General features: G+C 42.7%; 1 protein-coding gene across 6 annotated transcripts in view; it reads right to left on the bottom strand.

The window, feature by feature from the left end:
* Positions 1-15,562, bottom strand: part of ebf3a (EBF transcription factor 3a) — a 64,785-nt gene that overhangs the window by 35,634 nt on the left and 13,589 nt on the right. For all 6 annotated transcript variants that reach the window (XM_031747259.2, XM_031747265.2, XM_031747263.2 and 3 more), the window contains exon 7: positions 4,859-4,940. In XM_031747259.2, the coding sequence (XP_031603119.1) occupies positions 4,859-4,940 (82 nt within the window). The remainder of the gene's footprint in view (positions 1-4,858; positions 4,941-15,562) is intronic.

Here is a 15,562-nt window from a genome sequence, read left to right as displayed (position 1 = left end):
AATACTGCAAACAGGTGAGTTATAAAACGTCTTCCCCCCTGCAGGTGTTACGAAGGGGGAAATTATCTATAGAGACCGAACCAGAGGTTGTTTCTCAATATGCATACTTGCATGTACTCGTGTGTACTTGTTTGGGCTTGTTGAAGCCAAGTATCCCAGAATGCATTCTCTGAAAATCAGAGAGACTTTATTAAGCCCAGAGGGAAAGTGGCAATAGTGGATGAGAGTGGCAAAGACTCTAAGCAAAGTTTGAAATAATACTTTTTCTGTATCACAACTTTAAAGATGTTTTTAGGTGAGAATGTAGACGTGTAAACTTAAATATTGTTTCTCGAGACGTTGCCCGTTTACAAAAGTTCTCCAACATTTTCAGAGATGTCAACTGACCGGGAGGTTGAGGCTCATGAGAAACGCCTGAATCACTCGCTTTCAACCCCCGCAGGCTTTCGCTACCCAGTGGAAGTTAAGCATGAGATAAAATTCACTTTGATGATTCATGGTTCATGTTTGGGTTATTTCAGTGTTTTATTTGTTCCTGAGCAAGTTACTTTGATTAAAGTTCAGCTTCATAACTGCATCATTGTATTTAACTTTAATGTCTCAGTGGAGAGCTGTCAGTATATTTGGAAATGAATCTTTTGCCCGTCTTTATTCTCCGGTGTAAAAATGTGCTGTTCTTATTTTAACAGCTGACTCTGAATTAATACTTACATAATAAATATTTTCATCCAGTACACTGCTGTTCCGAACGTAGCATTCTCCTGGACTCCCTTGTAAACTTAGGTAGGTAGGAACTGGCGTACTTGATTACTGAGTAATGGCCAGTTTGTGTATCAGCCATGTACATGTACTGATTGACTGCTGCCTCTGCTGGATGTCAGAGGAACTGCAGGTTTGAAGTTCCACAGACTGAGCTGGTGTAACCAACAACAGGCTGCTGGTGTTGTCTTGTTGTTTCTGGGTTCGTGTGGTTGGCAGTGAACACCTGTACACCTGTGATATGACAGGTGAACAGGTAACAGTGCAATGAAGGAGACGCCATGTGAACCTGACATTTCTTAGGGCTGTACTGACTTTCCTCCGAGCGACAGATGGCAGAAGTTTGTTTTCTTTAACTGTGGTGCTGTTGGTGCTGCAGACATCGATGGACTCATCAACGTGTTGATGTGTTTGATGTAAGGCAGCAACTTTTTAGAAACATGTTCATCACATAAATCGCATGCTGTCAGCTCATTCCATGTTTTCCTTAGATAATAACATCAAGGGCAGTTTTTGTTTACTTTCTGCATATTTGGAGGTATTTGGGGTTTTTTCAAATACATGTTTATGTTTTATGGCGCGTTTTATGGCTCCCCCTCTCTCCTCCCACCTCCTGCTGGCTTCAGCTACTCTTTTGGAGCGTAATGGTACGATGGGTGTGATCAATAATGAGGATCAATCATGGGGCTGTTCTTCCCGATAAGCGGTGCTCATTGTTAAGTGTATGATGAATGAAGCTCTCGTGGTTGAGTGTGTTTGACTGTGGGGCGTCTGTATTTGAGCACTCAGTTAATCTGAGCTTTATGATGGCGCTCGGGGTCAGCAGGCTCTCCCTGAGACACAACACAGAGGATCACAGCAGCTTTACCGCCTCCTTTATATTGACTGGGATCATGAATGAAATGTAAACATTTTTATGCAGCAGTAAATCCAGAACAGCATTTTGATATTTTCTTTTACTGAGTGTCTGCACGGACACGCAGCTACACTTTCAAAGATGTCAAACATACCAGCATCAAATCAAATCAAGCTTTATTGCTGTGCATACAGTCAACACCTTATAAATATTATAACACACACACAAACAACATGCAAACACCCCACCCCACCCCCACACAGATGTATCACTATAAAATAGTGGGAAAAGAAAATAATAATAATAATAATAAATAACTGCTATGAACGTCTGTCTTTTAATGCAAGTATATAGATTTCATGATTATTTTCTTTGTTCCCTGATTGCAAAGACTTGTAATAAGAACACATAAATGACATATTCTACGCCTCACCCTCCCCTCCCCAGAGACACTGCTTCAGACACTGACCCCCAACACACCTTCCACCTCTCCCCCCTTCACCCTCACCCTCCCCAATCCAGTCTCAACGACCACCCCCACTCTCCCCATTCCAGACCCAGCGACCACCCCCACCATTTCAGACTCAACGACCACCACCACACCTCTCACCCTCCTTTCCTCCTCCCTGAAACTCAGAATACACACTGAGGATGTGAGCCGACTATTTCAGAAACAGAAGCCCAGGAAAGCCCCCGGACCAGACGGTGTCTCACCCTCCTGCCTCAAGACCTGTGCTGAACAGCTGGCTCTCATCTTTACGCGCATCTTCAACAGATCCCTGGAGCTGTGTGAAGTTCCCTCCTGCTTCAAATGCTCCACCATCATCCCTGTTCCCAAGAAACCCACCATCACAGGACTGAATGACTACAGACCTGTCGCCTTGACGTCTGTGGTCATGAAATCCTTCGAACGACTGGTGTTAGCCCATCTGAAGGACATTACAGGCCACCAGCTGGACCCTCTGCAGTTTGCCTACTGGGCAAACAGGTCAGTGGATGATGCAGTGAATATGGGGCTGCATTACATCCTGTAACACCTCGACCGCCCGGGAACTTATGCCAGGATCCTGTTTGTGGACTTTAGTTCGGCTTTTAACACCATCGTGCCTGAACTTCTCTCCTCCAAACTCTCCCAGCTCAGCGTGTCACCAGCTACCTGTCAGTGGATCACCAGCTTCCTGACAGACAGGAAGCAACAAGTGAGGCTGGGGGAGATCACCTCTGAAACTCGGTCCCTCAGTATTGGTGCCCCTCAAGGATGTGTCCTCTCACCACTACTGTTCTCCCTCTACACTAATGACTGCACCTCCAAGCACTCGGCTGTTAAGCTCCTAAAGTTTGCAGGTGACACCACCGTCATTAGCTTCATTCAGGATGGTGATGAGTCTGCATACCGGCAGGAAGTTGAGCGGCTGGTACTCTGGTGCAGTCAGCACAATCTGGAGCTGAACACTCTTAAAACTGTAGAGATGACAGTGGACTTCAGGAGACATCCCCAACTCTGCCCCCTCATCATATCAGACAGCCCTGTGTCGACTGTGGAGATCTTCAAGTTCCTGGGTACCACCATCTCCCAGGACCTGAAGTGGGAGACCAACATCAACTCCATCCTCAAAAAGACCCAGCAGAGGATGTACTTCCTGAGACAACTGGGGAAGTACAGTCTTCCACAGGAGCTGCTGATCCAGTTCTACACTGCAGTCATTGAGTCTGTCCTGTGCTCCTCCATCACAGTCTGGTATGGTGCAGCCACTAAACAGGACAGGAGCAGACTGCAGCGGACTGTACGGGCAGCAGAAAGGATCATCGGCGCCCCCTGCCCTCCATCCAGGATCTGTACCTCTCAAGAACCAGGAAACTGGCAGGAAAATCATCACAGACCCCTCACACCCTGGACACAGACTTTTGATCTGCTGCCCTCTGGCAGACGGTACAGAAGCCTGCAGACCAGGACCACCCGACACAGGAACAGTTTCTTCCCCCTCGCCATCTCCCTTCTAAACAGTTGACCTGTCACACTGCTCCCACTGCCAGACTGCAACTGCCCCTTATGTACATTCTGTAGTTTTCATTCCACCTCATTTCATTTCTGTATTTTATGTATATAAGTTTAGATTAGTTATTTATAGTTGGTTTACACAGCTTTGTGTATGTATGTGTATGCATGTGTAATGTATATATAGACACGTGTGTGTGTGTGTGTGTGTGTGTGTGTGTGTGTGTGTGTGTGTGTGTGTGTGTGTGTGTGTGTGTGTGTGTGTGTGTGTGATTTACATTGCTGTGCTTGAGAGCCACCATCTACCGGAACCAAATTCCTTGTATTTGTCTGCACATATACTTGGCCAATAAACACGATTCTGATTCTGATTCTATTGTGTATTGGTTTAGTTCAGGGCTCGGGGATCTCACTGGTGACGGCTTAGACCCCACAATGTGGAGCACATTTCTATTTTATTTTTATGATTTTGATGCTCTGAAACACTGCTGATAAATGCAGCTTACGTGGGCTGTTACGCCCTCACATGTCCTTTAAAAACTCTAATGTGGTAGTTGCGGCGATAAACATCTGCAGATACCCTCAACATCTGGAGCTTCTGCTGGTTTCAGGCAGCTCCCGGTGGAGAGATTTTGTTTGGTGGGGGCTTCATGTTTGAGAAGAAGCTTCTGGTTTCTTTCTCTTATCAGGATCAGACATGGACAGGCCAACTCTGATCCAGTTGATCATTAGGAACAAACTCTCATTCTCATGAACGTGTGTTCCTCTGGAACATCAGGTTCTTCAGGTTCTTTGTTCTACACCAGTTCTGCTTATCAAAGGATTACGTATTTTTAAAGTTTCATTATTGATGAGTGAACGTGGAATTATCCTGTCTGTACTGGCGTGATTGTGACTGACTCTTACTACCATGTTACTGCTTTTGATGGGAAGCTTGAATTTAATCATTTAACACGTCATTCAGACACCAAACAGATGCTGAACACAAATAATTGGAACGATGGACAGACAAACGTCTCTGATGACCTCTCATATTTTATCTCCAAAGCAATAAGCCTTGGGCTGCCCCGCTGCAATGCATTATGGGATCATCCACAGCCATGTCCTGCCCTTTAGGGAAATGAATTCATCTGTGTGTGTGTGTGTGTGTGTGTGTGTGTGTGTGTGTGTGTGTGTGTGTGTGTGTGTGTGTGTGTGTGTGTGTGTGTGTGTGTGTGTGTGTGTGTGTGTGTGTGTGTGTGTTTTACCTGAAATCGCCTCATGTCTCGTGGGTTTCCTGCATTTTTCAGGCAGTTCTGGTTACACTTCAGAAAAAACTTGAGGAAAAACCTGCAAACACACAGATGAGGTGCTATTAGGGCTGATTGCATATCTATAACCAGCAATAGATACACACACAGTAAGATCGCATCTGATCAAACTGGATGATCTGCTGTCACACAAATGTGAAGCTGGGAGGAGGAATGCTCTGCTGGAAACCATCTCACAGGTTAAGATCAAAAGGCTGGAGCTGTTTGATCAACATTTCACTCCTACAGTAAAGGTTAGAGCATTCAAGAGAGGTTTAATTATATATGCACCGAATCCAGGGGCGATCCTAGCCTGTTTGGTGCCCTGGGTGCCCCCCCCCCACACGTAAAACATATTAAGGATTGTAAATTAACATATGTTATTTTAAAAACTATTGTCGGAACCATACTGGTCTAGCAGGACAAGCACAGAGATGAGTCCACTGTCAGAGGCCATAAGAAGATCATTTGTAACCTTCACTAAAGCTGTTTCTGTGCTGTGATGAGCTCTGAAACCTGACTGAAACTCTTCAAATAAGCCATTCCTCTGCAGATGATCTGTTAGCTGTTTGACAACTACTCTTTCAAGGATGTTTGATATGAAAGGAAGGTTGGAGATTGGCCTATAATTAGCTAAGACAGCTGGGTCTAGAGATGCTTTTTAAGTAAAGGTTTTAACTACAGCCACCTTGAAGGCCTGTGGTACATAGCCGATTATTAGAGATAGGTTGATCATATTTAAGATTGATGCATTAATTTATGGCAGGACTTCAACCAACCAAGCCAGTAACATCATATTCTGTACTCAAACAGAATATGATGTTGTAAAACTAATTTTTTAAATGCAGCTTCATGTACAGATTTAAATCTGTGTTTAAAGCAGCACTCCATCGTGTAAATTAGCCTTAGTTCATCTGATTTTTCTTTTCTTCTTTAAAGGGTTATCTCATTTTAACAGCTTGTATTCAAGAAAAGTTACATAAAAATGATCTCTGTCCCTTTATACAGTGCAGGTACATTCATGAGTTTGTGTTTTTAAACAAAAAGTAAAAATCTGAGTTACTCTCAGAGTCTATGTTTCTGTGATGTTCTTTTAATGTCAGGTCATTTTCTGTGAACCAGAGGTTGAGATAGTTTGTTGTAGAGAACCTTGGAAGGTGATGGAGTAAAACCTGGTCAACTAATCAAATCACTGTCATGCATAAAACATGCCTGAAGTTACCTGTGCTTTCTCCTGATTGGTCCATGTTTGTTTACCGTGGTAAGACAGATTCATGGACGTGTTTAATGTTGGAGAACAAAACGTGAAACTGTCTGAAGCACTTGTCAATATTTTAGATATCACACAAAAACATTTAAAGAGCTTCCAGGTAGTGTTCAACGACAGCTGATTACTGGCTTACTGGACGAGTTTGGTTTTAACAGACAGCTGCTGACCAATCACAGTTTACAGATGTGTGCTATGTTTCAGAGTGTGGATGACATATTTACTCTGGCTCAGGATGTTTGTGTCCGTATGTCTTACAGTGGGTAAATCCAAAGGACGCGCTCTCTGTCATCCTGTCAGCTGTAACCCTGAGCACTCCCTCCCTCTCTCCTCCTCTGCTGTCATCCTCTCCCAGGAGAGATGGAGGGATGAAGGAGAGAAGACAAAGAGGCGAGACTACAGCTGCATCCGAACTCCAACCCCAATGCCAGCACTCAGCCCCACCGGCCTTCTCGGGTCCCATGTTCAGAAACACCATCTCTGCTTTTCTACAGTTTTACAAAATACTGTGATGCCAGCCATCTGGATGGGTGTGTGGAGGGTCAGTACCACAGCATCACAGCGGTTTCCATGGTAACGGGTTGTAAACACACACACACAGAAGGACAAAAAAGACAGAACTCGCTCTAAGGCGATGTGTCTGGTCTCTAAGGGTCTCTGCAGTATTGATTACCCAGCATTCCTTGCAGCTCGTCTCTAATGAGCCTACAGAAGGACAAAGTGCTGACACTGACACACACACACACACACACACACACACACACACACACACACACACACACACACACACACACACACAGGCTATTCTCTGAGCAGATGTTCTGTAAACAAATCGAGCTTTTCCAAACGAAGTTCAGCACCGCAGACTGAAATCACTTTTACGCTTTGAGTCAATAAACAGAAGATATTAAAGACTGACTGCACACCTGAACAGGTGAACATCTCAGGTGTTTGATCTGAGAAGGTAGTTTAGATCAAGGAAACGATTTAGAATTATGAATGAAAGTTCATAAAGAAGAAATGCATCAATGTGAGGCTCGACCACAGGTTGAGACTGAGAAATTCAGACTGTGACAGCATCATCGATCAGTAACCACGGTAAGTGTTTTATACACGTGCAGGAGTTTTTCCTGTGCGTTTAGTTTTTCAGGTACATGCTGCTGCTTCAAAGAGAGAAAATATAAAAAAGGGCAGATTTTAACCCTCGCTACTCTAACCCGTCGGCCAGCGACCTACGATCTAATCGCCTGTAATTAAACATATTCTACTTACAAAGTTATCTACAAATACTTGAAAGTAAGTACGCTAGATTCAGAACAATTATCAAGTCTGCTTTGTACGGGAAACAGAAATACTGCATGTAAATTTATATGGTGTGTACATAATTTTAACATGTGCATTAGTAATTTTAGGCAGTGCAGAATTTCTCAGGAATTTTGCAGAAGAACAATATTTTGCCCAACTTCCAGGTGTTTTACTTACCTGTGGAAACCTTTTGAAACTTTGTTTGAACAGTGATTGTGAAAGACATTAGGCTTCATCACTGTAAGGCCACATAAGCCTGAAAATGTTTATATATTTATTTAATTTAATCAAAGCAGAGTTGAATAATAAGAACATCCATCATGCTCATCACCATAATGAATGTTAAATAGAAGTTAAAAAATATGAAACGCTAGGATTAATTTACTCAAAAAGTACAAACATGTTTCTGATGTAAGACGAGATAATACTGTTTTTTTCTCTGCAAAGCTACCATGAAATTATAAACTACCTAAACTCACTAACAGTATTATTATGTCTTTGTTTCCCCTAAACCTCATGGTTAGCTCAAGGTCTGCCTACGTTTGAAGGCAAATATAATGAAATTATAATTTCAAATAAAATACAATTAGTCTAATTAGAGAGGAATTCCACCCTCAGTCCTAAAGTGTTAACAGGAAAATCTCCGTATTTAACACACGGCTGAAAAAGCCAAACCGGAGACGCCTCGCGGCTGATTCATGGATGCTACCAGGTTTACTCCAACTCTACATGGGACACGAATCACACTGGCCACTTACACAGGTGGTGTAGAGATGTGAACGCCAACACAGAAAGCACATGGTTACAATAAGAATGCCGTGGTTATCGCCATGGTTACCACAGTTATTTTTGTTTCCTGTTCCTCTCCCAGCAGGAAGTCCTGCTTATGTTTGTCTGAAGATAACCTCTGTCTGTCAGCGCGACCTCTGACCTCTGATCGGCTGCTCGTACACAGTCTTATCACCGTGGGTCTCAGCTGATCGTGCTCTTATCTTCAGACACACACGCTCCATCTGTCTCCACCCTCCTCCTCCTCGTCTTCTGCATTTCCCCGAGTATTTCCTCGCCGGCAATCGAGGTCATAAATCTACACACAGCACAGATTAAGCTTTCAATTTGTTATGTGATAAGCAGAGAAGACCTGACACACACACAATAGCTCATATTTACGAGCAGCAAATTAGGACGCACTGCAAATTTATCTCCACAAAGAATAGAAGTCAAACACACACTGACACTGGGAACACACACACAGACACACACACACACTCTGTGTTGGAGTTAATATGCTCTATGAGGTAGAAAATGTAGTCGCAGAGTGAGGACGAATTATACTGACGGTAATGTACTGCCTCCCTGTGTGTGTGTGTGTGTGTGTGTGTGTGTGTGTGTGTGTGTGTGTGTGTGTGTGTGTGTGTGTGTGTGTGTGTGTGTGATTTATGTGCTGCTGGCAGCTCTGTCTGTTAATCTGATGCGAGTCATTTGCGCTGCTCTCTCTCAGGTTCATCTTTGCTTTAAAGCAGCTGCTGCCTTTAAACACTCTTCATCACCTCTGTTCACACTCTTCACCTGTTTCTCTGCACACAATCATCTTTTTATCAGTTCTCATAAATAAAGGCAAACATGTTGTCTTCACACCAACAGGAGAAGCTCAAACATGCTGCAGATGCACATATCAAAAATATAAATTAATACTGCAACAGAAGTCCGATTTTCAGGAGCGGTGGAGTTCAGCTGTGCAGGTGTTTAAAGTCAAATGTATAAAGTGAAGTAATGACTGCTGAGTTTTTATTGCCTGCCTTTGTTTAGAAACTACAGTCAGTGCAAAGGCAAAGAATTAAAAACATCAACACAGATTTATGTTCACTGAGATCAGCTCAGTAACGCCTATGCAGCTGGTCTTTAACCTGACCGAGCCCATAGGGTCAGAGCAGAGCCCGTCTCTCTGCTGATTCACAGACTTATGGCACCAACAAAACATAGAAAAAACTGTCTGAAGGTTTTATGTGGTTTCATTCTCAGATCTGACATACTTCAAGAAAAAGACGCCTTGAGACAAAGTTAGAAACTGGAGAGGTTTATGGCAGCGGCCCAGGGGCTGTACTGACATGAAGAAATATGCAGTTTGTCCCTTGAAGTGACTTTTTTGGTAAAATAAGTTCTTTAAAAAGCCAGAAATGACTGAATATGAAGACAATATGAGCAGAGAGTACAAACATGCTGAGGGACTGGCTGTGTTAGTTCAGTGGCAGAGTCACAAACTCATGTGTACACTTATGTCTGCATTTTGATTTAGTTAAATACAAACACAATGACAGCAGAAGTGCTGCCACGTGTGTGCACAGACAGAGAGGACCAACGTGTTTATTTGGCCGTTCAATGAAAGGATTCAATCTGTGTTCACGTTTGCAGTTTTGTCTTGTTATACAATATTTGACATTTAAAAAAACAAGTAAAATATTTTAGGAAATATTTGTGTGTGTTTTCTTGTTTGTTTGTTTTGTACTTCTTGAACACTAAAGTGTCCATCCAATGAGACGACAGTGGCCCCCAGTTCATTTAAGTTTGAGACCCCCAATTTATGGGCAGTAATATACTTTAATTAGCAGTAAGGCTTCACAGAGATTAAATAGGAAACAGCTGCTGGATATTAAATAGCAGCAGGCAGGTAGCATAAAGGTGGGGCTAAGTCACAGAGAAGAGGGGCAACCAATCATCAGTCAGTGTATTCGATCATAACCTTTAGTGCTGGCAGAACATGAGAGCAGAGATAATCCATGTTCTGTCAGCAAACACCAGCCAGCATCCACAGACTGTCAACAGACAGTAGCAGTAACTCACTAACAGCTCAGCGTTTACCTGATCGACCTGCTGAACGTTCACTTTTCCCTTAGAAATAAACGCCAACCGTCAGCTGTCCGATTTTGATTCTGTTCAGACTGAGTCCAGCTGCTCAGAGAAAGCTCCATAAATTCACTTCATGTTAATCCAAGGGTTTAAATTCAGGTAGGAAACTCTTGAACCTGGCACCTCTGACTGAGGTGCTTACTGGTGTTAGCTGCTTCTACAATTCAAGAACCACAACAGGACAGTGAATCTGTACTGCTTCTGATAGGTTGCTTTCTGTTTTTAAAACATATTCAGTATCACAGAAATTTGCTCATTTTTTGACATACTTTTGTTACCTTCGTAATTTTTTCTAGCACACATCGCCAGAGCAGTGATTGAGCAGCAGATATGCTGACCCTGACTCTATAACCAAAGACTTAAACACTGATCATCAGCCTGCAAAGGTATTCATCCATTTATCTATCCATCCTTCATTTATCCAGTTCAGGTTGGTGGGAGCTTGGGCCAGTCTGAACAGAGCGGTCATCTCGAACTTAATCATCAATCAATTATTAGAGAAGGTGTTTCGTTTTAAAAACAGTGTACGGAGGAACGAGTGTTTGTTTCTAGAGACGATTCTGAGACTGAAGCCGAGTGTGTCTGCAACCTCAAGGGTCAGCAGCAACAGGAAACTACACCACGCAATTAGCCTGATGAATCCACTTCACTTGACCTCTGACTTTTGTTGTAATTGGAAACTAGAGAAGCTGTCAGGCAGCAACATACTGCTCTGCGTGTTCTTAGCGTGTTCCCTGCAGGCACAGTTTATATAATGCCAGTCTAAATTTAACCACTGTGACACATCGACTGCTGTTAGGGATGGGAATCGAGATTAGTTCTTGTAGAGAGCCGGTTCCCGGTAGTCTAATTCCATGGAATTGCTAGTCTGCCTACCGAGCCCGCTTATCGATCCTTGCACTCTCGCTACAATCAGCTGATTTCAGTTCTGTGTCGGTGGAAGAAAATAGTGGCGCAGTCTCAAGCATCGAAATGGACGTTTTATTTTTATTACACAAAAGATGAGATGATAAAGTGAAGACTGCTGTAGAACAGAAACAACTGCATTAAATTAATGCAACTTCGGTTCTTTGCAAGAGCCTACATAGACAGCATGCTAACACTAAGCTAGCCAAGAGCCCAGAGTGATGTTAAGCTGAGTAAATGCTGACCCCAGACCAGCACCATGATAACATGAGCTGCTGCTGAATTTCAAGAGGTAACAAAGTGATGAGCAGTCAGGCTGCATCCTCTGTTTCTACCTGTTCATGTTTCTAAAGCAGAATCACTTTAAAGTCTCTTTGTGCTGGTTTCCATCTTTGATTTGTGCTGTCGGCTTTATGCTCATACATAAATACTTGGAGAAAGATCACGTGTGTCCTCATTAGGATAGGGCTTGTGTTGGTGTGTGGGGCTGTAGCCTGTAGGTTTAGATGGTTAACTGGTCACTATGAGACAGTGTGTTTCAGATCATTTTACAGAGTAACATGAAAGTAACATAACGAGTAGTAGGGCTGCACGATTTTGCAAAAAATGAGAATCACGATTTTTTTGCTTAGAATTGAGATCACGATTCTCTCACGATTTTCTTTTCCAGTATAAATATTTATTGCACTTATTAACTGCACATCAACTTCATAACAGTTGAAACTGAACATAAAAACAATAAATAAACATAAAAACAATAAATGCCTCACATTTTGTCGTTGCCGCAAAATGTTGTACTGCTTGAAATTCCGTCTCCACCGTTGCTCGACACTACGTGTATAGAGCAGGTAGTGCAACAATAGAAAAATAGCTGCGGGACGGCACTGTGTAGCGTTTGTCTAGTGCAGGGGTCAGCAACCTTTAACACCCAAAGAGCCATTTGGACGCGATTTCCACACAAAAGAAAACTCTGGGAGCCGCAAATACTTTTTGACATCTAAAATGAACATAACACTGTATATATTGTTTTTTTTTTTACCTTTATGCTTTGTGTGAACAACTAAGGTGTGTTGCTTAAATGCATGAAGTGCTACAGAGAAAATTACATTTTATTTATGTAATTAACACATTTTGAACATTGCAAAATTCCGCCTAAGTATGTATTTTACCTGATTAATATGTGTGGCGGGGCGTGGACTGCAGCGCCGCTGCAGGGGAGGCGGACGCACCTTAGCGGTACCCGCAATCACGCCTCGCCGCCTTAACGTCTGTGCCACCTATGCTGTTGTGTTGGTGTGTGTCGGGCTGCGAGCTTTAACACCGGCTGTATGCGTAAAGCAACCGTGTGTGAAAAGTGGTCAATAAAAAGATGCTGAAAAGCGTCTTCATGGAAACATAGTCGGGTCTGCCGTGATATGTTTACAATGGGACTTCCGCTCCTGAACCTCGTACAGCGTCTGCTGTACGATCGGGGCTGTACGAAGTCACTTTCATCTTTACGCACGACTGTAAGCTGTCGTCTGTGAGGCGTGAACGTGTTTGTTTTTGGAGAACAGCTGCTGACATAATGTGGATCCGAAGATCCATAATTGGCCTACCTGGGGTTGGCGGGCGTTTCGGCCGGTATATCGGCTTCCGCAAGTGTGACGCTTAGTTTGATCTATCAAAAACTAATAGAATATAATTTTATATTTATATTTCAATATCACAATAATCTTCCAATTTAGAACTACGAGTTAAAAAAAGAACTAACATAAATAAAATAGACTTTAGCTAATTACTTACAAAAAATTATTTATTTCCCCAAACCACGCGGAGCCGTAGAAGGACTAAAGATCCGCATGCGGCTCCGGAGCCGCAGGTTGCCGACCCCTGGTCTAGGGTGTTGATCATTTTCCTAAATCCCTCGTTTTGCACAGTGTTGATGGAGCCATATCTTTGGTCAGGTGATAAGTAATAGCCTCCGTAATTTCTTTGTGCCTGCGGGAGTTCGACGTGTATAGGGAAGCGCTGTATAAGGTTCCCGTTATTGATGTTTGGGTGGTTGATCAGGACGGATTTTCTCCTGTCACTTTCTCGTCATCCCTGACGTGTTCTCCGTTGTTTCTTTCCTGCCAATTTGAGCATCACAGCGCAGCTTCTGTATCACGTGGTATAAGGCTCCGCCCTTGTCATTTGTTGAGCAGGAAGAGTGAGCGCTTGTTTTCATGCAGGTTACGTCCCGGATCAAAATGCGGTACAATCGCCGTCGTCTTTCTTTTTTTCTTTCTTTTCTTTTTTTTTTTTTTTTTAAATCGTTGTCATTTGGAAATGAGATCGCACATAAGTATGAATCGAGATCGCGATTTTCTAATGATTAATCGTGCAGCCCTAACGAGTAGTATAATGAATGTCTTTCTCCTGGGTGTAATTAGGTAATGTACTGCATTACTTTTAAGAAAAGTGTTCTGTGTAATATGTGTAATAATTACGTTTTTGAGTAATGACCTAAAACTGATCACAACAAAGAGGGAAACACCTCCAACAAGCACAAACATTTGATCGCTCAACATGTAATTAATGTGCATGAATGTAATGTCTTTTATATGCTGCTTAGAGATGGTGGTGGCTCTCAAAGGGGAGCCAATGAGAATTGGTACGGGAAGTGAAAAGGAATTGAATCCATAAGTGATTGTTTATGGAAACTGAATTGCTAAATTCTTATCAATTCTCATCCCAACTGCTGTGCTGTCTGTTTGTTTATGTGGTGTTAACTGATCTGCTTGTTGAATTAAATTTGAATTTAATTTTTCCTTCTTTTTACATATTATCAACTCTGATTGGGATAAATGTTTGTAAAAAGGAAAAGAGATAAAAGACAGAGATTGCAATAATTTACAAATCCTACAAATCAAAGGCTATTTTTATGGAAAATAGTCCAAAGACAACAGGTCAACATGTGTCTTATCACATCCACCAACATCCAACAACCTCAAGCAACATCCAGCAACGTCGAAACCAACATGCAGCAACATCCAGCAAATGATGGAGTCACTAATTCTTAATTATTTTTGTAAAATTGTTGAATTATTTTCCCAAGCAATCACATTTCAAATGTTGTTATTTTCAGTTCAATTTTAGGTGTTTAATGACGATTTGTGCATTCTCTGTCTCAGCTGTTTTAAAGCTGAGCTGTACCCTCTCTCTCTCTCTCTCTTTCTCTCCCTCTGTGTGTGTGTGTGTGTGTGTGTGTGTGTGTGTGTGTGTGTGGTCAGATGTGTTTGGGCCTGTCACTCTAATTATCACCAAATGCTGGACAGGTTTTTGCTCATTAGCATCTGTGGCTGGTTTGAACATGGAGCTAATTAACAGCTATTATGACTCTCTATCGCACACACACACACACACACACACACACACACAGATTGCTTTTTTATAGTCAGAGACAGAATGTGTGATTTGCACACTTATAAGGAGCCGCGTGTGTTTCAGTGTCAGATGGCATCACAGGCTGAAGAACTGAATACCAGCTGTTACAACACACACACACACACACACACACACACACACACACACACACACACACACACACACACACACACACAGCAGTGAACATTCAGTCCATTCAGGTCAAGGAGATGAGACGTAATCCAGATGTGTCGCAGCTGTGTTCAAGTCTAATGTAAAGTCAGTGTCACGTTTCTCGGCAGTGGAAAAATTCAGAAGGAAACTCACAAGTTTTTCATCTCAGTGATGAAACCACAATTTCCACTATGAGTTTCTACTCTTCAGCTGTCCAGTTTCAGGACCTGGATCCTGGTCCAGTCGCACTAACACAGAATGAAACCTGGATCAGAAACACAGACTGATGTTTGTCATCTGACAGAAATCTGATTTATCCCGAAGAGTCCGCAGCTCCTCCTACGGCAGACAGACGGGGTCAAACAGACCAGCAGGAATATTCAGACTCTGACATTTTACTGCTAAACAACTTAATGTCAGCTGTCAATCACTCACTCTCACACTCACTCACACACACACACACACACACACACACACACACACACACACACACACACACACACACACACACACACACACACACACACACACACACACACACACACACACACTCACTGGCCCTTCCTCAGTGTTCAGACTCCGATGTACAGAGGAGGAGGTAATTAAAAGAGATAATGAGGAGTCCATCAACTCTCCATTCACAGTAAATGAAAACAGACAGCTCCTCCTCCTCTGTTCTCCATCACAGGGGGAGGAGGAGGAGGTTATTAACAGCT

This window comes from Oreochromis aureus, linkage group 8, assembly GCF_013358895.1.
Source record: "Oreochromis aureus strain Israel breed Guangdong linkage group 8, ZZ_aureus, whole genome shotgun sequence".
Taxonomy (NCBI): domain Eukaryota; kingdom Metazoa; phylum Chordata; class Actinopteri; order Cichliformes; family Cichlidae; genus Oreochromis; species Oreochromis aureus.
Note: the sequence above shows the minus strand (reverse complement) of the source record. Positions and strands in the feature narration are given on the sequence as shown.